General features: G+C 43.9%; 1 protein-coding gene across 9 annotated transcripts in view; it reads right to left on the bottom strand.

Annotated features, from left to right (window-relative positions):
- The window catches only part of IL1RAPL2 (interleukin 1 receptor accessory protein like 2), a 335,478-nt gene that overhangs the window by 163,992 nt on the left and 145,113 nt on the right, over nucleotides 1-26,373 (bottom strand). For all 9 annotated transcript variants that reach the window (XM_048959238.1, XM_048959240.1, XM_048959237.1 and 6 more), the window contains one exon: nucleotides 1,250-1,523. In XM_048959238.1, coding sequence (XP_048815195.1) covers nucleotides 1,250-1,523 — 274 coding nt within the window. The remainder of the gene's footprint in view (nucleotides 1-1,249; nucleotides 1,524-26,373) is intronic.

The following is a 26,373-nucleotide window of genomic DNA, read 5'->3' as shown; positions in this document are numbered from 1 at the left end:
ATTTGATTTAAGATCAATTCTTCGTTGTTCACATAGGATTTGCAGAAACATTTGCAGGAGTATTAAACTAGTAACTTGATAATCACAACAGCTACATCTTATGAAAAAAGTACAGCTCTCCTCAAACACATAAATCACCATCTCTGTAACGTTTCAAAATCATGGAGTTCACGTGGCCTCAGACGTGCGATGGAGCTGCTAATAAGAGAATAATAAACTCTGAAAAGCTACAGCACAGACTGAATAGTGAGCCTGGGAGATGCATCTGACAACCAGACGGGACGCTGGTTCCCTTTACATACCATGCACCACAGCACAGGCTTTGATTTTAGCACCAGTAGTGAGGATCAGAGCGGACAGAGGCAGGTTGAGGCGAGGCAGGAGCACGTAGCAGAGATGGAGAGAGCAGCTTCTGGGCTCTGAACAGTGCTGTTATTTATGTGCTAATATATCATATTAAATTCATCAAACCTGCATAAAATTTCAGTCTGGAGCAGCAGACAAGGATGAGACTTCATTTTCTACAAGCAAATTGCTTAAACACTGAAACATACATAAGGAGTGTCTGTAAAGCTCTTCTTAATTCAAAATTGATCACTTAAGGGATATTTATTCATTCATTCCTAAAGAGTTTTAATTTTTATCCTCTCATTTCAGGCATAGAGCTGGTATTGGCAATGAACACGATGGAAATCACGAGCTCCAAACTATGTGAGGCATGCATTTCAGCACCTTACCAAGTGAGGTCAGCTTCAATTTATTAAAAATCTTAAATGCATTTGAAAGTAAATATTTCCTCAGAGCCAGACAGAAATCAAACTCCCTATGGCCCAAACTCATCAGAATCGTGTAACCTGCGTCTAAACTCTCAAATAACTTTTTAAAGTTAAAAGCAAAGGGTAAAAAGAAGTCATAAAGCTACCAGATTTGAGAGCTCATTTATGACTTGTCACTTGGGAGGATTGGAAGATTACTTGACCAAAATACTTAATGATTTAAGAACTATCTAGTTACGAAGGCTTATGGCAAAATGTGAATTTGCAAATGCTTAATTATAGCTCTTGAAAGAGGTAGCTATAATTACTAGAGAAACTAATTTTAAGACAGAGCACTATATGACAAATATAATTAAGAGAAGAAAAATAATGAGTATATATTAACTGCAAGAGTACCTTAATCATGAAAACTAAAGAAAACATTTGAACAAGATAATCTATACATCTTAGCCATACTTTAACACAGTACTCACCTTAGAACACATGTGTAGAAACCACTGTCTTGCAAGTCAACCGAGTGAAACCATATTGAATCTTCATCCTTGCTCATTCTGACTTCAGAAAATATAATGGGTTCTTCTAAGTCTCCTTTGTTTTTGTACCACATAAGCCTAAGACCTGTGCTTTGGGCCATGCTATAATTAGTTCTGATATAGCTGTAGAAAAGGGCACATTTCACTCGGACTGGTTCACCTGCCAGAGCCATGTATGTCTTGAGATCCACTGACCAGTCAATGCAACCATCAACTGAAAGCAAAACAATAATAAAGATATATTAGATACAGATATATTTCCCAAGGTAGCGAGAAGCAGCCTATGAAATGCAACACAATTAATCAAAAGAAACGAATATTTATTTCATAACAGGGTGATAAACCTGTGGCAGCTATTAGATATTAAATGGTTTCATATATTTTTTTATTAGTTACATGTAAACATAAAATATGCAGGCTGTAAGAGCAGATTATTATTATTATTATAGCACATTAGATCTGCTCAACACAATTTCTTTAGAATATTGTTTCCTTCATCTATTTTCATTAATTCTTTAATAAATAAACCAACTGTTTTCACTTGCTCAAATGAAACACTTTTGCATTCAGTAATTCTTTGTTGGAGGAAAAGTATGTTGGTATCTGATCCTAACACTTCCATCCATCTCTGCTAGTTACGTTACTTTAGAAATAAAAGATGTGGCCGTTATTCTTTTCCCAGGCAGTTCCACTTAGCCTTTTCTTTTTCCTACTGTCTACTCAAACTACAGAGACAGTAATATGTCCGAGAAGACACAGCCACAACATGCTGCAGGACACAGCTGCAACACGCTGCCAACGCCACCACGCTGACGTAGATCCTGTACACCTACAGAAGGGGATTTTCTGATGTTCTGTTCAGCAAACACTGTTGAAACTGGGCTCTCACAGGGTTGACACTTCAGTTTAAAAGCGACTTTGTCAGCCAAAAGATTAATTCTCCCTACGTTTTTCCTCTCGTTACTTCTAAATCATCTTGGTTACAATATAATCCTAGAACATACGTACATATCAACAGGGAATTTTCCCTCACATATCAATGACCTTTTCAGTCCATCTTTTTTATTCCTAGAAAACCAGGAAATCTCAAAGTCAACCAAGAACATGACCAAAGAAAAAGACTGCAAGGCAGACCGGCAGCAGGCAGGCAAACGCATTGCCTAAGATCAATACACTTGATCAAATATATATTTTGCAGAATTTCTTGATCGTATCCAGCTACATGTAACTGAAACATCTTTATCCTTGATGTACTATTTGACAACTTCAACCTTACATCTTCTGCATTTAGAGCATCAATTCTCCAAATCTAACTGTTGAATGCTCTCATGTACATATCATTTCACAAACACCTTCAATAGCATTCACTCTTTATATGACTTTATTTATTTCCAAACAAATGTACTGAGCCAAAATATGTAAATATGCAGGAATACCAGATCACAGATCCAGTACTTAATGTCCTTTCCTACCTTTAAATTACATTTACCATTTCTTCAGGCTTCTCCTGAATCCTCCAAAACCAGTCATGGCAAATGAGAGAGTTTACTTTCCATCAACTTTGCATCAGCTTGAATTGAACAGCAATCAGGCAGCTAAACACTATTTTAAACCCATTCATACATTTCTAATACATAAACTTTCATGCAACATCTTGGTAAAACCAACAAACACAGCCCAGGACAGGAGGAACAGGAACCCATGACTCAGAACTGGATGCTCGGTGTCACAAGAGCAGTCAAAGGCAATGGGGGATGGGCCAGAGCCACCTTCTGCCATGCACCCAGCAGCAGCCGCTGCTTGTACCAGCTGAATTCTTGCTTCAAAAAAGCCCCAAGGCAAAAATACTCACTGCGGTTACATACACACAGTTTCTGTTAACTTCTATTTTTACTGCCATATTTCTTTCTCTGAAAGCACACTGAGAATTACACAAAATGCAAAGCTGGAAGCAGTTCACTGATGTCCCTTCCTTACTGCTGCAGCATCACTTCCCCTCCTGGGTTTTCCCTGTGAAAGTTTAGTGCCACACAGAACGCGACAAGTTTGGCTAATCATTACTTGAAAATCACATATTGAAATATTTGTCCTCAACGCATCCCCTCTATTTTTGTAAGATCCTTTTTATCATCAAACTGCATGCTAGAAGTCAAACAGTCTCTTGCTAGGACCACATCACACACTGCCCCCTTCCCTCTCTGCTGTGCAGTGACACAAACACAGGCAGCCAGGAGCAGAGCTGGGATAGGAATCCAAATCCCCCAACTCACTCCAATCCGTTTTTACAGTTAAGCACTGCTCTGACGCCATGAATAATTTTATATATATAGGTGGCATTAAGGGCATTTGCATGGAATTGGTCTCAATGCAGAGCTTTGTCAAAGAAGCTCTGTGCTGTTTTGCTGCTGTTGTTTGTGGGTTTTTTTAAGTCCTTTTCTTTAGGTAGGTGCAAGCTTACAATTAAAAAGGATTGCAGAGTTTACAGCCTCATTCTCCCAGTACGGAATGTCAAAGGAAACATTGAGCAATCCAGATTTCTCATCTGCATTCTCCAAGACATGCAGACACTCTCAAACACTTTTCTTCCCCTATAGCTTAGCAAAGTCACAACACTCTAAGTAGATGCGTAAGCTCAAATGAACAGGGGTGTCCAGAACTGGAATTCAGATCCAAACTAATTCCGCCAATCTAATTAACTCTGTCAATCTTTTGTCAATCTAATCCTGTAAATGTCATCTAAAGCTTTCAAACCTGTGCTGGCTCAGCAAAGTTAAAGTACAGTAAAGAATAACTGACATCCAGGTACATGCAGAAAGCCTTCTGGTCAAGCAGAAACGTGCCGGTTTTCCATTATCACAAAGCAGAGCCACAATTACAAAGAGTTACGCAGTTAGGCTCTGACCTAGTGTGGAAATCCAGCTTTAGAGGCTGCAAATGCCACTGTTTCCCATAAAATTTCCCCCCACAGCCACACCAGACACTGCGTTTTGACAAGCACAGCTCAAAGAAGCATTAACCGCCCTTCATCTCCCTCAGCCTCCACTCTCACTTGAAAATGTCTTCTCCCATCCGCCAAGCACTTTGCTACTCTTTTCTTCAAAATTACAACTGCTGAACTGTTACAGCTGTGTTACAACACTGGAACAGATGAAACATACAGGAACGGTCGCACAAATCAGGACAATAGAGATGGCTGGGCCGGGGCTCTGCCGGGCTGTGGGGGCACTCGTGGCCTGGGACACAGCGAGCTGATCACAGTCAGCACCTGCATCCCAAAAGGAGAAACGAAAGAAAGGAAGATTTACACTGGGGCCTTCTTCCCATTAAGGGCGGCCAAGGGGAAGAATTCAGCATGCAGGCCGGCCCTGGGCAGTGAGCAGAGCACAGCCAGCAGTGGCTGCAGCAGGGCGCTCCTGCAGCGCGCAAGGTGCTCATCACAGAGAGCACAGCCACCGTCCTTTGCAGGGCTGATGACATCTGCAGAGAGGAGGGGGAAGTCTCACAGAGCTCCCTAATGAAATCTTAGTTTTTGAAGAAAGGCTAATCAAACAGGAGATGACTTTTTCCCCTTACTCTCTTTTTCTTGTTAAGTACGGTCAGGAATGTTCCCACTTATGAAGCTGTAGAGGCTTAAATCTAGGTCAGGCTCCCTGCGCTCACATGGAAGCCGGGATGTTTCCTCTCGCCGCGCTGTCAGTCACTGGAGCGTGTGCATTGTCAGATTAATTTGGAGCATTCTCCAGGCTGTCATTACAAATGGCTGCAGCTGCCTAGGTGGAGTTTAGCGCTCCATTATCAAGAACAAAGTTTGCTGTCATTTTGGCTGGGCTGGATCTCAATAGGTAAAGAAATTAGGGTGCTAAGAAGACAAAAGCGATGGCGTTAGAGACACCGTATTAAAAAAATGTATATATCTTTCCTCTGCTACGCAATAATTAGCTGATCCTTAATAAATGCCTGATTGAGAGCTCATTCAGATCAAATCCTCTCTGTCATGAGTGTATTTCAGACAATTTCAGTTAAGACAATTCTTTGAAATACGCTCTAAAATTTAGAGCATTGAGACAATATAGAAAACATTGTCCCATTTCTAGCCTGGCTTCCAGAGGAAGTAAGGCTGCCCGTCTGTCTGTCTGTCCCACATCTCCAGCAGAACACTGACTGAATGCAATCCTATTTCGTAGTACGTGAAAGGGCTGTGCTACAGGAGAGCCCTGCATGGGTGAGAGCTCTGCAGCACTCAGTCATGGTGGGTGCACTGCAGTTATTAGCCAGGACCATCCCAGCTCTCTGTCCAGGCTACAGAAACTTGAGGAGACGGTGAATTGAAACAGAAGGTTCCAAATTTATAAAATAAACAGATTAAGTCAGCTGGCAATAAGTTACTGTACTTCTGTGTTAGCGATCACCCAAAGTGTGCACTGCACCTCCTTCCCTAATATTTCCTGGCTATTTGCTGCTATTCTTATTTTGAATAAATCTAGATGTCTAGGGATTCTAGATGCATTTTAACATGAACCATAATAATTTATGAGCAATTACAACAGAGCATGTACATAGCCTCTAAGTAATTTGTCTTTCTGCTTGCTGTCATACACATAATTTTTGCATTGTGAATCTGCCTGTAATAATTTTTGTAGGGATCTGCCACCTACAGTAATTTATATCTCAGGATTGTTAAACACGTTTGCCTACCTTGTTACCTGAAATCTCATTTTAAATTGAAATCGTCTACAAATAAATAATTAATAAATAAATATGCTAGCTAATGTATTAAATTTATTGCTCTACAAAGCAAGAAATGCCTGCGACTGTAAATATTTAGGGGAAAAAAAAAAAGAAAAAAAACAAACAAACCACGAAAAAACAAACAAACCAAAACCCAAAAACCATTCCTTGGAGTTATATTTTATTTATATATCATCCATAGAATGGCAGAGCCTGGGAACTGACATCCATAACGTTTGGAATTTGCAGGCACGTAGCAACAATGCATGAACTCAGGGAAGAAAGACCGAATCGGGATGAAAATTCTGGATGCCCAAAGGGGAGAAGTCATTTACAGCCCCTAATTTTAGGTAAGTGGGTATTTTCAGGTCTTAACCCTAAAGGAAAGAGGATTTGCTCTACTTGAGCAAACCCAGTAAGACTTTTAATAGCTTTGGTTGGATGTGATCTTCACAAAGGCTGGGGGTATTACATCAGACTCACCATATCAACTGGTTCCACATCTCTGCCCGTTTGGCTGTGCTTTAATTCAGCTAGAGTACTGGCAGATCCTGCAGCCCCTCATTGCTCCAAGTCCTGTCTGTCACCTGAGCCCAGCACGAGGCCCACAGCCACCCTGCCTGCTCCCAGCACACTTCATGCCCCAAGCAGTCAGCTGCCTGAGCCAGCCACAAGCTGACTGCCATCCCCTGTCTCTGTCACTCATTCTTCAATGCTCCAACATTTGGGGGAAGATTTGCTGGTCAGAGTACACATTTCTACTAAGATTATTGATCGTGTGCTCTTCAAAACCACGGATGTCACCTGCAGTGTACAAGAAGATCTTTGCCTGTACAGCTCCCTCAGCTTAGCTGACCTATCAAACCAGGTAATCAGAGGACACAGCCATAGCAATTAATAAAAATCCACTCTCCAGAAAGACATCCAAGTCGTCTCTCTTCTCTCTCCAGCCTTGTACAACGCTTCTCCAATTGGTTCCACTGTGTGTTTTGTCTCCGCCATGCCGTTACAGGAAAACTATCAGAGGACAAAAGAACAAAAAAAGTGGGGGGGAAGAAGAGATACATTCATCTCCCTACACAGAAAGCAATTGAGAAGATTTCATTCCCAGACTTCATGCCATGCCCTTGGTGCTTGGGATGCATCCCACCTTAGCATGGCCTCCTCTCCTGACAGATTCCAGAAGAAGCTTCAAAAAGACTGCAGATACTGATGGCTTACGAAGACTGCAAGAAGCACAACAGCTACACAAATGATCACACAAATACCTCGTAGGTTCTCTTATGAATGGTTTCTAACAAGATTTAGACCATTCAAGTTTGCTGGTGAAAAGTTTTGGACTTTCAAGGCATTTAAAAGTGCAAATATTTAAGAATTTCTGTATCAAATTATTTTGAGTGCAAAGAAGCTTCGTTAGACTTAGCAATGTGCAATTATTTCTCCAAGTCTGAATTAGAAATTAAGAACAAAAACACAAAAAACGTATCCTTATATTTGCCTGATTTTATTTTTTTTCCAGATTCTGATCAAAGCTTACAGCATCTCTAACACAGCCTTCAAGGTTTGTAAGATTTTTACGCGTTCATTTTTCTGACCATTATTTCTTATAAGGCCACAGCTAAACAACCCAGCTCAAATGTCACAGATTCCAGCCGAACACTCATAATTTCCTCTGAGGTCAAATAGACTGTAAATATACACTGCCAGAGGTCCAAATAACTACGGATTGCTCTGTCCTGACTTACATATGCATACGGACGCAGAAGCATTTTATTCTCAAATATGTTTTACTCAAAATGCAAAAGAACACAGTAGTAGATAAAAAATCTGTAAAATTTTCTAGGAAGAGACCAAAGCCAGCTGGATCCTGAAAAAATCCTCAGCTTCCAGGAGCCTGGTACATTAATGAGGTCAGGAGAGGAGAAGGGGAGGGCACTAAAGCAAACTGCTTAAAATGCAGCCTATCTAGCCTAAAAACAAGAGTTTGGTGACCTTGATCTCCTAATCACTTCAGTATCTGGCAGATTTTTAAAGAGTTTCTGTCAAAGTGAACAGTACAGAAATTGGAATGAATAAATCGCTTTGTGTAATGCCTTCATTCTCCACTGCCACCACAGTGTAAGAGGCACCTCAAAAATCAACAGCAGTAGTGCTAGGACATAGAGCAATGAAGATTTCATACTTGATAGCTTGATAGCTTGATGCTCTTCTATATGTTATGAAGTCCACAACTGAGTTTGAGAGGTGCCTTTGCAGACGTTTCCCTCTGGGCTGCAGCCCCTCCTGCTCTGGGGTGGAGACATTTGGAAGAGTTGTGGGAAAGATCATTTCCAAAGCTCCTGCCTCTGTCCGTTCTGTGTCTTTCCTCCTACAGGACTAAAGTTGCTGATCTGCAATGAATATGTTACCCAAATAACTGTGCTACTTTTCTGATTTGGAGATCTATAAATGAATTCCCCCCTCCCCCCTTTTTTTTTTTCAACACCAGACCATGAAATACCTGGCAAGAGACCTTTACCCCACTAGCAAAGGAACTAGCAGCAAAGGAATTGAACATTGGAAGTTCCACACAAACGTGTGGAAGAACTTCTTTACTGTACGGGTGACAGTGCACTGAGCAGACTGCCCAGAGAGGTGGCAGAGCCACCTTCTATGGAGGTATTCAAGACCTGTCTACATGGCTGCCTGTGCAACCTGCTTTAGGGAACCTGCTCTAGCAGGGGGTTGGATTTGGTGATCATCTGAGGTCCCTTCCAACCCCTGCCATTCTGTGATTAATTTCAACAGAACCTATGCCCTTCGGATTGGAGTGGCCTAAACAGTTACACAGCATTACACCTCCTGCCTTGGACTGAACAAGCACCTAAAACTTCCCCGTGAAATGCTAAAACTTAAATGCTATAAACAAACAACTCAAGCACACAACTTCTCAGTGCAAACTCAAGCACGAAAGCAATTACACTGTAATTCGGCTGTTCACCCTGCTCTGAAATCCATCTAGACCCCAACTTTTTTTTCCCCACATAAAGTCTAATAATTCTCACAAATACTTCCAATTTTCAAGCTCCTGAAAGGGGAAAAAACATTTTCCTGTCATTTTCCACAATGAACGCTGGCCGTTTTTATCAGCTTTTTTCCATCAACAAATGGTGCAGAAGCACAAAGACAGATTTCCCAGCATCTCCGATAGCTTTTTGGTACACAGAACTACCATGAGACAAATTAGATACCAAATCTTGTTTTCTTTTTCTAAGAAAATAGGAAATAATGCCTGAGGTAAATAACGTGTAAAACAGACTGAAAATACCACGTTGTGCTTAACAGTTTTATCATACTGAAAGTTTCAGGTAAGAAGCAACACAGTGAAAATATGCCCTATACATAAGGCGAACACAATTACTACTTTCAGTGTTACTGACTATCCAGGAGCTCTTTAAGAGCACTGAGAGTGTTTTAATATTCTCCAGCAACATACATTAACCCAAGCAGACTTTCATGCACCCTGTTTTTAAGTCTTCAGCATCACGCAAACTTTGGGAACAAAGCTGAATTCATTTCAATAATTGATGAGTCTCTTTTCCTTAGTCCCTTTGAATAAAGCTACTGAAAGTAAAGTAGATGGAAACTAGATCCCAGATCAGGTCTCAATAATCACACAATAAGGAAACTCTATATTCACTGCTTGGTATTCCCAGCAGGGAATTGTAGGAGAGAGCTATGAATAATAAGAATTTAAAATTAAAGAGAATGAAACTTTGTTGATTTCCTGGTCCCTATGCAGGAGACAGACTGGTGAACACACACAAGATTGTTTTGGCTTCCATCTGTTTTTCAAGTATGCAGATAGCATGAGTTGGGTTGTGCACTCTGAGGACACAGTCTCTTGAATAAGATAAGATAAGATAAGACCTCAGACAAGGTTAGGAAGATGGACTCCCTGTTGAATATAATGGGCTAAATTCATTTCCTCTGCTCTCTGCAGAGGGGAATCCTGGAGTGACACAGACCTGCTGTAAGGGCTCTCGCTCCATCTCAGTCATGGCAGAGGAGAACTGCTCAACAGAAGAAAACAAGACTATCAGAAGAGCCTGTGGATAATACCACATCACAGTACAAGAGGAAAGTAGGGCTGAAGACTGGATGTTGCTCCTGTGGCTTGGCAACAGATAATACTTTGTGCATGGTTTGAGCAGTTATTCACAGGGACACCTCACTGCAGGAAGCCTTTCCCATAAACACCCATCTCCAGGAGCACACAGGAACACAGCAGTGCCACTTTCCACTATACTCTCTAACTTACCCAAAACCATCCCTTGATGGTTTCTTAGAAAGCTGTACTCAGCTCATCAGAACAAAACCAAATGCTTTACAGAACTAGAACCCCATCAGAAAACAGTAGGTAAAATGAATGTCTTGAATTTCATCTGAATTTACTTGCAACTAATAAAAACATTTGGTTTTTAAAACCAAACATTTAGATACAAAACATTTAGATAAAAAACATTTAGATACATTCTACAACTGCTATGCCGTTCCTCCTGCTACCTGGCATAGATAGTTTGAGCTGCAGTGAGCCAACTGCCATTTCCACTTGCATGACAAGTTGACCCGGACTTTAAAAGGTTGTGACCCACACTCTAACCTAGGTTGTAATTTCTCCTCTCATTTCAATACATCAGTTCCATGTGCTGAGCAGAATTTGGATGGGAACTCTCCTGGCAGCAGAACACACTGCATTTCATCTCAATAAAATGAACACTTACAAATCCAAACAACATTGGCTTTTATAGGACAACTACAAATAGAATTGTTAGAGGGTCACTTGACTAAAAGTTGTCTGTCACCAATGAAATTACAATGCGCTCTCAAAATGAGACATTTTTAAACAATAAACTCCATTCTTCAGACCTCTGTTTCCATTTAAAATAAACAAGCACTACTGAATTATTCTTCTTATGAGATATTATAATTAAGTGTAAGAAAGAAATGGGAAGTTATGATTTAAAAACGAACCTGTGTTAGACATCTCTCTCTAGGAGAAGAAGCAAGCTGTGCTGAGTGCTGAGCTCCATAATGCAATGTTTCACACGTTTAGGATCACCTTCATGACAAACACATAGTTCTTCTAAGATTTGCCCATCACAACAGAAATAAGAGCATACTCCAGCACCAATTTGCAGGCAGCTTCACACCACTGTAATAATGTATCTAATATAAATATGACAAATTGGGGGGATGTGGATTTGATGGGTGACCACCCGATGGATAAGAAATTGGTTGAGAGGCTGCAGACAGAGGGTGGTGATCCATGGCTCTGTGTCCAGGTGCAGGCTGGTAATGAGTGGCGTCCCCCAGGGCTCTGTCTTGGGACAGGTGCTCTGTAACATCTTCATCAGTGACATTGATGACGGAATCGAGTGCACCTTCAGCAAGTCTGCTGCCAACACCAAGCTGAGTGGTGCAGTTGTCACAGTGAAAGGAAGGGAAGCCATTCAGAGGGACCTCAACAGACTTGAAAGGTGGGCCTGGGTGAACCTGATGAGGTTCAACACAGCACAGGGCAAGGTTTGGCACTTGGGCCACAGGAATCCCAGGCATCCATACAGACTGGAAGGAGCTCCTTGAGAGCAGCCCTGCAGAGAAGGACCTGGGGGTCCTGATGGATGAAAAACTGAACGTGAGCCAGCAGTGTGCATTGCAGCTCGGAAAGCAAATGGGATCCTGGGCTCCATCAGAAGAGGGGTGGCCAGCAGGGACAGGGAGGTGATTGTGCCTCCCTGCTCTGCTCTTGTGCATCTGCAGCACTGTGTCCAGGTCTGGAGCCCCCAGTACGAGAAAGACAGGGAGCTGTTGGAGAGGGTCCAGAGGAGCCACAAAGATGATCAGGGGACTGGAGCACCTCCTCTACAAAGACAGGCTGAGGGAGCTGGGCTTGTTCTGCCTGGAGAAGAGAAGGCTGCGGGGTGACCTCATTGCAGCCTGCAGTACCTAAAGGGAGCCTGCAAACAGGAGGGGAATCAACTCTTTGAAAGGGTAGATAACTGCAGGACAAGGGGAAATGGTTTTAATTTGAGGGAGGGAAGATTGAGGTTGGATGTCATGGGGAAGTTCTTTACTGTGAGAGTGGTGAGGTGCTGGAACAGCTGGCCAGAGAGGCTGTGATGCCCTGTCCATTCCTGGAGGTGTTCAAGGCCAGGCTGGATGGGGCCCTGGGCAGCCAGGGCTGCTATGAAATGGGGAGGTTGGTGGCCCTGCCTGTGGCAGGGGGGTTGGAGATTCATGATCCTTGAGGTCCCTTCCATCTTGGGCCATTCTCTGATTCTGTGATATCTCCAGCACGAACCAGGTTTTATGGGATCACATGTACTTCCACTTCTCAGCCTCAGACTGTGAAACCAGAGCTGTGCTGGTGGCTCTCCTGGCCTGGCAGATCCCACTTTCAAAACCCCAACCCATGTGCAATGACCCTTGAGCACGCCTAGCACCAGCAGCACAGCTCTTCTGCCCCAGCCTCAGTGAGCAGAGCCACCATGGTGCCCTTGGGGCTGTAGCTCCACACACAGGCATGCTTCTGGCTGGGGACTTTGTCCACTTTCCTGATGTCTTCCTAGATCTGGACTCAGGAAGCTCTGTGCTTCAAATAAGAGCCATTACAGAAGCTCCGGATCAGCCCAGTTTTTTCCTCATGTTCCCCAGTAATATCACAAGCCAGAAACAAAGCCGGCGACAGCCAGTAGGGCTTCGTTTCTGGGTAAGCAAAAGCACCTAACTGCAAACTCTTCACTGCCAACTCATCATTTGCTCCCTGCTCAGAGTGGCACAAAAAGGCCTGGATTTTATTCCGAGGCCTGCTGTCAGGCAGGAGGGCAACAACTCGCCACTCACCGGCTGTGTGTGCAGGGTGACGCTTTGAGCTCCACGTTGAGGCAAAGCAAAGGCGGGATGTGGGGGTCTGGGACTCAGGGAGCTGTGGTGCCCCGGGGCCTCTTCTCAGCCCTCACCATACCCTCCCTTGGGAAACCATCCGGCAGCCCCGTCATCCATCAGCACATCACGGCAAAACCATCACTGCTTGACATTAGAAGATTCCAAATAATCACCCTAAGAGCCTCCATTATGATAAACCAGAAAAAATTCTACAACTGCAGTAAGTTTCTAATGTCTTTCTGCCCATCCGCACAGCTGGTTATGTGAGGCACAGTACGCAACGCAGACATTATTCTTGACCAAGTTTCTTGGACTCGTCCTCTGCCATCCCTTACTCTCTCAGCCTTAGGAAACAAGTGGTGTAGCAGCTTCAGGACAAGTGTTTAAACAGAATTTTAAATGAGCAGTACTGTGACAAAGTGCTGAGCTGGCTGTGCCTCCTGAGGTAGGTATGGCTTCTGTGGCGGTTGACTCCAACAAACCTCTATGTCCAGCTCTACATCTGAAGCAAGACGACAACAAGAGTTCCCAGACAGAGGGGAAAGCACACACTAGGTACTGTGCCTCAGTGCAGGAAGACCAGGCTACAGACAAGGACATAAAGGCCTCTGACAACACAACACATGTTCCAAGTGTAGAAAGAACACGGTTTGAACTGGATCTCATCAAGATCAAAACGGAACTTGCAACAACAACCACTGCCACCTCCGTGCCACACAGCGCTGGGTGCTGATGCTCTAGGAGCACGGCCCTACAGCAAGCACTTTGCAGGAGGGGAAGGAAAAGGAAACAGAGGGAAAGAGTGTGTAAGCTAGAACAAGTAACAGGAATCAGAAATAAAGACGTGCAGACGTCATGCAAACTGCATCGGGGCCCTGCTGATAAACAGCAGTTCCTCACACGTGAAGGCACTTACTGCTGTACGTATTTCTGTTAAAAATAAGAGCATCACAAATGCATTCACATTTTTTCATGTGTCACTTCTGAAACAAATGTTAAGTCAGGGAGAGGTTGACAGTGTAAGAAATGCAATTAAAATGATTTACATATCAAAGACATTATTATGTCTTCATTGTAAATATTTCCATCACGATGACTTTGAATAGAATCTTTGCACACAGAAATATGCCAGATTTCAGATAATCTGAAATCATGCTGCGTCAAGTTGTCAATTTTAAGAATTCTCCTAAGCTGTTATAAATCTCATTTTAATCTCTCTAAAGACTTATCTGACTTTACATAATTGGAAAAAAAAAAAAATCACTGCTTTGAATGTGTTAATTTTGATGCACAATGAATAACATGGTGCCAGAACCCTCCCAGCCAACCACTGTTTTGAAAAGCTGTCCTAAGTTTCAAATCTCTAGCCTGCCTAAGGCTGCACAAACCTTTACAATGCGATTTTTAACATTGTTTAATACAAAATATTGTAAAATATGTCATCAAAATGATGAAAACTGGATTTTTTCCTCTTCCCTGGAATTGATCAGCATGCCTTTAATAAGAAAGAAGAGCAAATACAACCTAATTAATGAGCTATAAATTTGAGATAACAAAAAGCATCACTAAGAGCCTATTCGCTACTGGGCGCCATCTGGTAGAAGACTTATTCAGCAAGCATTAAGCACCCTGCACTACTTTGCTTCTATTTGCATGCATTCAAAAATAGTCCTGGCACTACAGAGAACACTTCTGAAGGATGGGAGAAATGACATCAGTGCCCCACTAGACCGAAATCATCAGACATGCAAACACAGGCGTGGAGTGAGGGGACCAGGGTCACAACGCAGGGATACTCACAGATTTCACAGAATCACAGAATCACAGCATTGTAGGGGTTGGAAGGGACCTCCAGAGATCATCGAGTCCAACCCCCTGCCAAAGCAGGTTCCCTACACCAGGTAGCACAGGTCGGCGTCCAGGCAGGTCTTGAACATCTCCAGAGAAGGAGACTCCACCACCTCCCTGGGCAGCCTGTTCCAGTGCTCTGTCACCTCACTGTAAAGAAGTTCTTGCGCACATTGGTGCAGAACTTCCTATGCTGCAGTTTCTGGCCATTTCCCCTTGTCCTGTCTCCACTCACCACTGAAAAGAGTCCAGCCTCGCCATTCTGCCCCCCACTCCTTAGATATTTATAGACCTGGATCAGGTCCCCTCTCAGTCTCCTTTTCTCAAGGCTGAACAGACCCAGTTCACTCAGCCTTTCCTCATAGGGGAGATGCTCCAGGCCCTTCACCATCTTCATGGCCCTCCGCTGGACTCTTTCCAAGAGATCCCTGTCTGTTTTGTACTGGGGAGCCCAGAACTGGACGCAGTGCTCCAGATGAGGTCTTACCAGGGCAGAGTAGAGGGGGAGGATCACCTCCTTTGACCTGCTGGCCACGCTCTTTGCAGTGCACCCCAGTAAGCCATTGGCCTTTTTGGCCACAAGGGCACACTGCTGGCTCATGACCAACCTGTCGTCCACCAGGACACCCAGGTCCCTTTCCGCAGAGCTCCCCTCCAGCAGCTCATCCCCCAACCTGTACTGGTGCATGCAATTATTCCTCCCCAGATGCAAGACTCTACACTTGCTTTTGTTAAACCTCATCCGGTTTTTTTCTGCCCAGCTCTCCAGCCTATCCAGGTCTTGCTGAATGGCAACACAGCCTTCAGGCGTGTCAGCCAATCCTCCCAACTTCGTATCATCAGCAAACTCACTGAGGGTGGCCATTATCCCCTCATCAAGGTCATTGATGAAGATGTTGAACAAGACCAGACCCAGCACAGACCCCTGAGGAACACCGCTGGTTACAGGCCTCCAACCGGACTCTGCACCACCAACAACGACCCTCTGTGCTCTGCCAGTCAGCCAGTTCTCAACCCACCTCACTGTCCACTCATCTATCCCACACTTCCTCAGCTTTGTTATAAGGACGTCATGGGGGACAGTATCAAATGCCTTGCTGAAATCAAGGTAGACTACATCCACTGCTCTCCCCCCATCCACCCAGCCAGAGACAACATCATAGAAGGCTACCAGGTTGGTCAAGCACGACCTCCCCCTTGTGAACCCGTGCTGACTACTCCTGATAACCTCCTCTTCTTCCAGTTGTCTGGAGATGACATCCAGTACAAGCTGTTCCATCACCTTTCCAGGGACAGAGGTGAGGCTGACTGGCCTATAATTGCCTGGGTCTTCCTTCTTGCCTTTTTTGAAGACCGGGGTGACGTTGGCTATCTTCCAGTCTTCAGGATTTCACTGCACATACACACACAAAAAGCAAAAGACTATGGTGTAGGAAAGAGGGCCTTTCAACCTGCTTTTGAAATCTTTGCATTAATTAAAAAAGAATTTCTCCAACAGCCGTGTGCATCTCCAAACTTTGTGTCAGGAAGACAGTTTACTTCTAAACAATAAGGGTAGGCTTCATGCAAAATATTCTGAATTTCAGTTCTCTAAACTACTGCTAACCCAACGTTACTCTTGCCTACCTTGTGTTTTTAAATGGAATTACATAACCTGCAGCCTCAAATCTAAATGAAAAATGTAGCTCCAATTGAGCCTTGGGAAAAAAAAAAAAGGCAGAAGTTAATGAGATCTAAATTAGTAACAGCCAAAGCTTTCCCTTACAGAAAACATTATCGATTTTAAAGAGCTACCTAATGAAAACGAATGGCATTCATTTAAACTTTGCATGAGCTACATTAGAGATTCATTTATAATAATAAATAAGGATGTGCTTTACAGTGAAATGAATCAGCAGAATTTATGTACATATTTTTATGAGTTAACTACACATTCCTTAGGCCTTTAATCAGAGTTTTGGGTGAACAGTTTACGGTAGTAAAGAAATTACAGTTTCTAAAGCCTGGATCATCCAAGATAATTAAGTATCAATTCCCTGCAAGAGCAACACCTACACAACCCGAGGGGTTACATTCTGTACCTTGCTTGTAAAGTGAGGATGGCTAATGTTTCTCTTTATTCTTTATTAAATAATGTTTCTATTTTAAGCTCAACTAATTACTGGGAAAATTCTCCTCCTATAAATACTCCCGACATTTTTGTGTGAGAAATACACGAGATGAGATGGATGCGCATCCTTTGCAAATTCCTTAGAGGTAAGAAATTTGTTAAGCTGTTGGTTTTTGTACATTTTCATTCAAACACAGTTTTTACACAATCAGAAGACATGTTACCGTGTAAGCACAATTCAGGTATGTAATACTGTGATCCTGTGACTTTTAAATACGGAACACTGATGATCATGCACAGATTTGGCTGCATTTCATCAACGTGCCCACTGTTGTGGTTTAACCCAGCAGGCAGCTAAGCACCACAAAGCTGTTTACTTGCTCCATTCTCCAGTAAGAAAGGGGAGAGAATCAGGAGAAAAAAAAAATAAAAAATAGGGTATAAGTAGTTGAGATAAGGGCAGTTTAATAGAGAAAAGAGAAGAGAGGACACAAAACAATGCCCAATGCCGTCACTCACCACCAGCTGATGGATGCCCAGCCAGTTCCCAAGAAAAGACACTTCCAGTGGCCAACCCTGCCAGCTTTATTGCTGACATGCTGTTAGATGGTACAGAATGTCTCTCTGCCCTGTTTGGGTCAGCTGTTCTAGTTGTCCTCTCTCAGCTCTTGTGTGCCACAGAATCACAGGGGTTGGAAGGGACCCATGGAGACCACTGAGTCCAACTGCCAGTAAAGCAGGCTCCCCACAGTAGTTTGCACAGGTGGGCATCCAGATGCCCCATAAGGGCACTTTGAATATCTCTGTAAGAAGGAGACTCCACCAGCCCTCTGGGTAGCAGCATGAGAAGCTGAAAGGGCCTTGACTTAGTGGAGGCACTGTTCAGCAATAACTAAAACAACATCATTTTTATCCTAATTCCAAGTACAGCACCGCACCAGCTACTGTGATACAACGATCCCAGATGATAACAGGACACACACCAGTTCTTTCACTGTGAACTGCTAAAGAAAACAGCTTAGGTGCAAGGTCCTCCAAGCAAGTTTCAAATGACTTTTAAAACTAAACTATTTTCATAAAGAGCAAGCATTCCTGGACACAGTCCAAATCCAATTTCACCTCGGAATTAATTACAGCTTCAGAACAAAAGGAATATTCCCTTCATTTTCTGAGATAGCCCAGATTGCTAAAACTTCACCTCCACAAGTTGCTGAATTCAGCTCTCAGCCTGGTTCTCCAGCTCCCATCCCAGAAGGAATTTACTTCACCACTCAAACAACAGTTCACCTGGAAGCTCCTCAAATGCTGTCACGGTGCTGCACATGGGCAGATCGAGCTCCACATGTTAATGATGACAAAAGGCAGCATTTAACTCCCAACAAACTCTCAGAAATTTCTCCCATCCATACCAAAACTAGAAAGAAAGTAAAAGTACAAATTCCAAAAAAGCAAGTGGCACATTCTCCTGTGTTGAACTAAATTCATGTAGACCAAGATAATACAGAACATATACAGAACCACCAGAACCCACCCAGCACAAACAGGTACCACAATCCCAGCACAGCACTGTTTTTGCAATGCAGCTATGACATCGTTTTCACTTGTCAAAGCATATCCAAGCAATTGGACTTAATTTTAAAGATGTGTTTGCAAACAAATTAACTTTACCAGAGGTGAAGGTCTTCTCTGTTCTTAATTTTTCTTAGTTTTTCTTAATATTCTTAATATTATTCTTAATAATAAAAATTCATTTTCATTAATTCAATCTACTTCCAGAATATGTTTCAAAGGGATTCTTTAAAGCAACTGAACAAAACTTCAGCCTGTTTCACAGAAGTTAGAATTACATCTGCCTGCTTGTGAGCCAATTCACAGATCTCTGCAAGGCCTCTTCCCCTGACCTTCAACACTTTTCTGGTGTACACGATTTTGGTCATCTTACCTACATTATCCATACAACGCAAAGCACCAGTGCAGCTTTGAATTAAGTTCTGCTGCTGTCCCCACGTACATTTCTCAGCTCAGTTCACAGAATGGTGTTTGGTGTACAAAAACAATCCTTCATTAGGAGAATGCTAACCCAGAATCTCCACTCCAGGTATTCCAGCCCCAAATGGAAACAAGCAGCTCTGAGCCAACGACTTGGAGCTGCCGCACCAAACTACCTGCTGTCATAGCTCCAGCCTAGAGTTCCTCAGTTGTGACTTTCTATTCATCTTTTGAAAGTGATATGCTTCAGTCTTCATGCTTTAAAAGAAGAGTTCCCAGAGGCAAATCAACTCTCAAATACATCATCTTCGGTAAAAGCTTTCTGGAGAGAAAATCATACGTGAAGTACACCAATAGGCTTTGTGCTTCGTTCTTCCCTTTCTTTAATTATAAAGTAAATTAATAATAATCATACTGTGTTTGTTTTTAACTGTAGTGCTCCCTAAAGCACGACAAAAAAAAATTACCATGTCTGGAACCGCAGAAATTGTATTCCCAAATGGGTCTTAAGGGAAATAATTAATAAAATCTACCCTAGCACTGAGTTTTGTTTGGTTGGTTTTTTGTTAGGTTTGTTTTTTTTTTCATGAACTGTGTATTTAGCAATGATCACTAAAATTCCTCGGAGCTCAACATCAGCCAGTCCTTTCTACCCCGGCCCAGTGTGACCAGAACGCACTGTACAACAGCAAGATGTGCACAGAGGAAATACGATGGCTTATGAGAGCGGCGTGGACCTGCATGGCCACCTCCCTACCCACAGCCAGCTCTGGCTTAGAGCTCAGCTGAAAGGAGTAAGAACCACCAGTGGGCACAGTGGGCAGAGAACACCAGCTAACAGTTGAAACAGTGCTGCACTAAAGAACAACCTGGATTAGATTTCAGGGAACAATAAACAGCAGTTACTCACCTTGCTGCCATAGCGATTTGCACCCACATCCAGAGCAAAATAAGTATAAATTCTAAAACGTTTCTCCCATTTTTGCTTGATTTCACTTTATACTGCATGGTTTCTCTTCTGTTGGGGCTGCCCCAAGGGTCACTTTGTGATGGATTATGGACCTCAGTTCAAGAAACCCCAATCTAAAGCCTGCTTCCCAATGAACAAGTTTGCATACTGTCCCAGGAAGCTGTGCTGCATAAAAGAGTTGCTGTTCTTGTTAATGTGCTCTAGACCCACCAGTGCCCTCATTTAATGAAGAACTTCAACTTCCAAATCATTCTCAAGTAACAGGTTTCTGTAAGAGTTTTTCTTCCATCTGCAGCTGGGTTTTTCTGCATTGTTTTAACCCCAAGAGTTTAACTAGGTTCATCTGTACTCCGTACACTGGCAGAAGTTTCAAAACTTGGATATTTAAGCTTTTCCTTTCTCCCCAGGAGCTTCCAGACGTGTGTTTGCTGTGTTTCATACGTTCTAGGGGGAATTCTACAACCGCCTTGCCCTTTTACTTCAGCCTGCAGGAGAAGGAAACAACTAAAAACGTTCTGGCCCCACAAACCCAAGTTTCCCTAGTGGAATACTATACAAGAGAGATGGCATTTCACTGGGGCTGGGGAAAGATGCTGTTCACAAGGAGGTGACTGAATCACTCAAGCATTTGTTATGTCTATAACTACACCAACTCTATTTTCAGCTTTGACAAGCACTGCATTCTTTACACTTTGAGCTGTAAAGGAAAGCTTTGCCAAGGCCTGCTCAGGTCTTAGTCTCTCCAGATGGTTAAGGTTACCTCAGCACAGCCTTCTCCATGAGACAAGCCGATCCACCACTCATGGGCAAGACCAGTATGCTACCAAAGTCCTCTGGCCGTTACAGGAAAAGTTTCAGCACTGATCTTCTTTTCTTAGAAAAAATGATTTCATACAGATTTTATCAACAAACCTTTGGTAACTTTGACTTCTGCAAGACAACTGTGCTGGTATGACACCTTCCACCCTCTCCTTCTGTACTATTCTGCACTTAACAATGAACCATAGTGATTCCCTCCTAACCCTCAATATTACAGCCTTGTGACAAAGTAAGAAGCCACTTTCCTATTACTTCTACTATGCTAATATTTTGTCATTTATTATTTACATCAAGTACACCTGCACTTTAAACCTCACTAAAAGTGCAAACCAGCCGATAGCCTTCTTCATACAATGTTGGTTCATTAAAAACAGTTACTATACTAGCTCATGAGTAAGCGAGAAAAAACATTTGGAGAAAGTTTACTTCTACACATGCAATGTCTCCATGCTTTCATACAAAATATGCTCTGGCAGTCATTTGAGCACACAGAGCAGCTGTTCCTCTAATGCCTCATCTCAGCTCAAAAACCTGAAAAAGGCTGAAAAGGGGAATTCTTGGGAAACTGGTGATTAAAGACGGTGGAACTACACTCAGAAATTGGACAGAAAGACTGTCACTGTCCTTTCCTAACGAGCACTTTCAAAGTACAGCAGAGTTTTCAAAAAGCCTGAGTTCCGCAATTCAGGCATGCAGGTATGCTGGTATCTGCACAGCCACCAAGGCTCAGACAAGAAGCAGCCGGTCATCTCTGTGTGATTAGCACATACCTTCAGTGCAGAATGCTCCAGCAGAACTCAGGGGCCAGAACTACTAGTTACTCAAACCAAGGATAGGCAATATCCCCAGCAACATACAAGCTTGATATGAAGAGCAGATAAAATGCATAATGATTCCAATTTCTCAAAGAAAACATAAATATTAAAGCTCTACGGCAAGAAAATCTTTTCATACACAATAACGCCTTTACAAAGACGCTGCAAATGATGGACTGCTCCTGGTTAGGTTAATTATATGGGCTTGAACACCAGTCTCAGTCCATGGCTTTCACTGCGTGAGCATCTGGCTCTGTCTTCAAGTTTAAAAGAAAATTAAACCTAGACTGAAATCACTGCCTTTCCACATCGGTTTCACCTTAGAGTCGTCAGAGCCTGAGAGAAGAAGCCGTCAGCAGCACACTGAAGCCGCACTGCCCTGCTGAGCCCTGAGCACAGCAGTCCATCCCCAAAGCCCTCTGGCTGAGCTGCGTGCCTCCAGCACCGCTCCTGGCACACCGCTCCCCATCCATGACCTGCACACACCGCTCTCGAGCTCTAAGATGCTGTGATTTTGCTACGACATGCACTCATGATTATCCCTTAAGCATTTGTGGGTTTTTTCTCTCAGCATGGTTCCCCACCACCTTTTCCTTTTCAGTCCAAGAACACCAATATTCCAGCTGGACTTTCAGATGCACCAGGCTGCTTCTGGAGACAGCTGTCTACATTCACCTGCTTCACCATTCACCTACTTTAACTATTTTTAAAGTACACATGATGTTGAAGGAGGCATTTAGATTACAGGGGCAGAAGTGCACTGTTAAAAAAAATAAAAATCCCAGAGGCTGTAGCTGAGATCTTCATCATCAGTAATCCACACAATTTCATTAACAACTACTGTGATTGCTGAATTTAGCTTTCCTTTTCATTAATAAGTAGAAGCATTTCCCTGATTGTGCTGGAAAAAAAATAAAATAAAATAAAATAAAAAAAGCATTCTGTCCTTCACACAGAATCATAGAATGGCCTGGGTTGGAAGGGACCTCAAAGATCATGAATCTCCAACCCCCCTGCCACGTGCAGGGCCACCAACTTCCCCATTTAACGCTAGACCAGGTTGCCCAGGGCCCCATCCAACCTGGCTTTGAACACCTCTGGGGATGGGGCATCCACAACCTCTCTGGACAGCCTGTTCCAGGTCCAACCAGGTCCTTGGAAAGACCTGGTGCTGATGTTCCTAACTTCCTCTCAGCACCAGCTCTTCCATGATCCCTGCCTCAGCAGCTCGGCACAGAGATCTTGAGCATTTTCACTTCTGAGATGGCCTCAGATAATTCTGCAACACCAGATGTTTGTAACATCATCACCAAAAATGACACTAGACTGCGGCTGGAATGCAGCCTTGAGGGCGAGCCAGCCCATGCCAAGTTAACTTCTGTCCCAACATGTGGGCCAGTGAGAAATGGTTAGTGCCCTATGGCCCCATGCAACAAGTCTGATGCCCATTAAGGTGAGCGTGGCACTTGCTTTGATCCTCTGAATAAAGAAAGCCCTAAAATCTCAAGGCTGCAATTCTGAAGGAAAAAAATAAACTTGCTTATTTGACCAAATCCTTCACAGTATTTGTATTTTAAAGCTTTCATCCACAAGTCATACCAGCTGCATTCCACCTGCATCTGCACTGTGTGTTGTATCCATGAAGTTACAGCTCAGAAAGGTTAAAGTCTTCCTACTGCTGTTATAAAAGATCCTTCACGCTACAGTGGAAAATCGCTCATCTGCACATTTTATGCAGCTTGTGGGTGAACCAGCTGTAGTACAGACCTTTCACAAAGCTAGGAAACTTTACAGCACCCCAGACAACTATCCAGATTTTCCATGGAGTCAAGCTTGCAATTTTGGGCAAAGGCTGCCAAAAATGTCCCTTCTGGCCACACTGAATGGGTGCAGTCTTCTGAACAGGCTGCCATACCTGTATCACGGCGGAGTACAAGGGCTGCAGGCCAGGTCTTCATGCTTCAGAGAAATGTGTTTGCAAAATGTTGCTTTCATTTTGAGGGCATCCCCAGTTGCTGCCCCCATCCCATCAGAGCCCAGCTTAGTGGGGCTCACAGCACGATCAGCCTTGGCTCTCCACTCATACAAACCCCACACCTTGCTTTTCCTGCGAGCCAAGCTGCACTCACTGCTGCTTCAGAGACAGCAAGGAAAAGTGAGCCCTAGAAATCACTTTTTTAAAGGAAATGCATACCTGAAGTGAATTGTGACTGATTAAAGCTTAATTGTCTTTTTTCACCTTGGCTCTGCTAAAGTGTATGACAGCTGTCACAAAGTGCCAGGAGCCAGTGTGAAAGGACACTCAGAAGCCAGATTCCAGAATATTAGGATAACTGACAAGATCATTACTCTCATTTCTACTATTTCCACCATTTTCTTTCCTTTCTGCAAGAAAGACCATCTTCATCCTCCACCAGGACGAGCAGCCCAAGGGTCATAGGGCAGGCTCTTCTACAGAAGGAGGGATGGGACACCTGCATTGTGGGGGGAGGGCAAACGCTAGTGATGCCATGCCTGTTTACACAGCAAAACCCCTCCTCTGGCAGACCAAGCCCCACAAAGCACTTCAGAGGACTGCTGCTGGAAAGAAGAAGCATCAGAGCAGGCAATCTTCTTCCCAGTTGTCCTCTTGCCAGCAAAAGGTTGCAGCTATGAGTAGCACTCAAAGCAGCGTCCTGCGGGCACAGGCAGCAGTGATGAGGCTGCACACTTCTGAGCAACATCCTGGGGGAAGAAGCAGGGACACAGGAGACATATGGATGCTGAGTCTTCTTGGAGACCACTGGAGCACACACAGCCACTTCAGACCTGCACTGCAAGCTGTTAAACCTCCTGTCTCTCTGGCTTAAAATGCCAGCACGGTGCTAAACAGAGGTGAGCCTGGGACTGCTGCCAAGGCACTGGGCCGCAGCAGGTCAGGTGTCGATCACATCACATCCCCACACATCTCATCAGCGCAGCTCTGATATGCCAGTGGATGGCCAAGGCTTGTCCCCTCCAGTGGCAATCTCCTCCCAGGGACTTACTGGTTACAGCACAAGCACGGTACAAGGCTGGGCAGGTGGAGCAGCACTGATCCACGAGCAGCCAGTGGCTGCATGGGCTCCTTCTGTTTGCCAGGGCAAGGATAACCTCTGCTTGCTAACCCCTTCCAGCAGCCATCACATGGTCCCTCCAATCAATATTTAAATAACAGTGGCAGCGCTACCAGAGCCTCTCCATGCAGTGATGCCCTGTCTGCAGCCATCCCATCTGGCCAATGTCTGAAGAAGCAAGAAAAGATGAGCCCTGTACTATGAATTGAAGATCAGTAAGTTCAGGCATGTTTGCAAGTTTAACTAAGGCTTCGTGGCAGGTCATCTCCCTACTTCCTGATGTGGAAACAGTTTTATTTAATACTTCATTGAAATAACAGACCATTGTGTAATACCCCCAGCAACACTCATCAGCACAAACCTTTTGCCCCAACCAGGTATAGCTCTGCCTCAGTGCCATTAGCTGCCACAAGCTAACAGCTCTATACCACCCACCTGGAGCCAAGATGCCCTGCCCTTCCCTTCCCTTCCCTCCTTCCCTTCCCCCATCACTTCTTAAGACAAGTGCCCAGGCACCAACAGGGGCACAAGCTGCTCAGAAGGTTCCCTCCAGCCCACGTTCCTGCTCCATAGGGCTGCGGTGCTCTCTGAGCTGCAGCACATAACCAATGACACTGCTAATGCAGTTCCCACTGCGAGGCACAACATGGCCTGTCCAAGTGCGGAGGTGGCAAACTGCGTTAAGATAAAACATTACACTGGCTGCTCTAAGACAGCGTGGCTCCGAGGCTCCCTGACTAATTGCATATGGGTAAAGTGCCTTTCCCCTCACAACACACAGGGAAAAGCGGATGTGTCAGACACATACTGGCCTCTGCCCATCACTTCATCACTGTAGGAACACAGCCAACACCACCAGGCAAGAAGTTCCTCATTCCTCATTCTTACTTTTTTTGCTGGACCTCGTTTATTATCTTCTAATTTTCCTGATTTCTGAGGCAGCATTTGTTTACGCAGAGAATCACCATCATAGATTCAAGAAAAAGGCAGATTGGGCTGAAAAGAAGGTATCTGGAAAGTGCTGTAGAGAGCAGACACAGTGGGATAGAGCCAGCAATAGCTGCCCACATCCCCACAGCTGCCTCAGGATGCACAGAACCAGCCGTATCTATTGTTGTTTCCAGGGAAATAAATAGGAGGCATCACCTTCAGAGCAACTTGCGTATTTTAACTCTGCTGAGACTGAGCAAGCAGTTATATTTTCCCTTCAGAGCCACGAACTGCCACTTTTCTTATTTCAGGCCAACAGAAAGTATTGTACAAGAAGCTGCATTACGTACATCTTGATCGGTTTTCACTGACTGCAAAGAAATGGTTCGGTGAGTCCCATCCTTCTGTATTTGATGGGAAGGTAAAAACTGGAGCCAGTCATTAATGACAGAGCAAGATCCACATTTTTAGGATGGACAGCTCTAGCATTTAAGATCTGAAGAGCAAGCAGCTTGCAGGAAGCCCCGCAGATTCCTATCAACCTCAGGCACAGCAATATTACAACATGGGAAGTTTCAATACAGACCTAACATCTCCAAAGAGCAGACATTTGCCTCTAGCTGCAGCACACCGGGTGGGTTTCAGAGTTCCCAGCAGTTTAGCTACACAGCTGGAATTGTTTTTTTCCTCACCTAAACTCCACCTGCAGCCACCACCCCCACGGCGAGCAGGTCCTGTTACCCTTCTGTAGCAACGACTACAACCTTCTAAATGTTGCACCGATTCCAGCATTAGCATTTTTCACACTTCCCTGTCACAGCACAAAGCACGCG

Source organism: Lagopus muta, chromosome 13 (assembly GCF_023343835.1).
Source record: "Lagopus muta isolate bLagMut1 chromosome 13, bLagMut1 primary, whole genome shotgun sequence".
Classification (NCBI taxonomy): domain Eukaryota; kingdom Metazoa; phylum Chordata; class Aves; order Galliformes; family Phasianidae; genus Lagopus; species Lagopus muta.
Note: the sequence above shows the minus strand (reverse complement) of the source record. Positions and strands in the feature narration are given on the sequence as shown.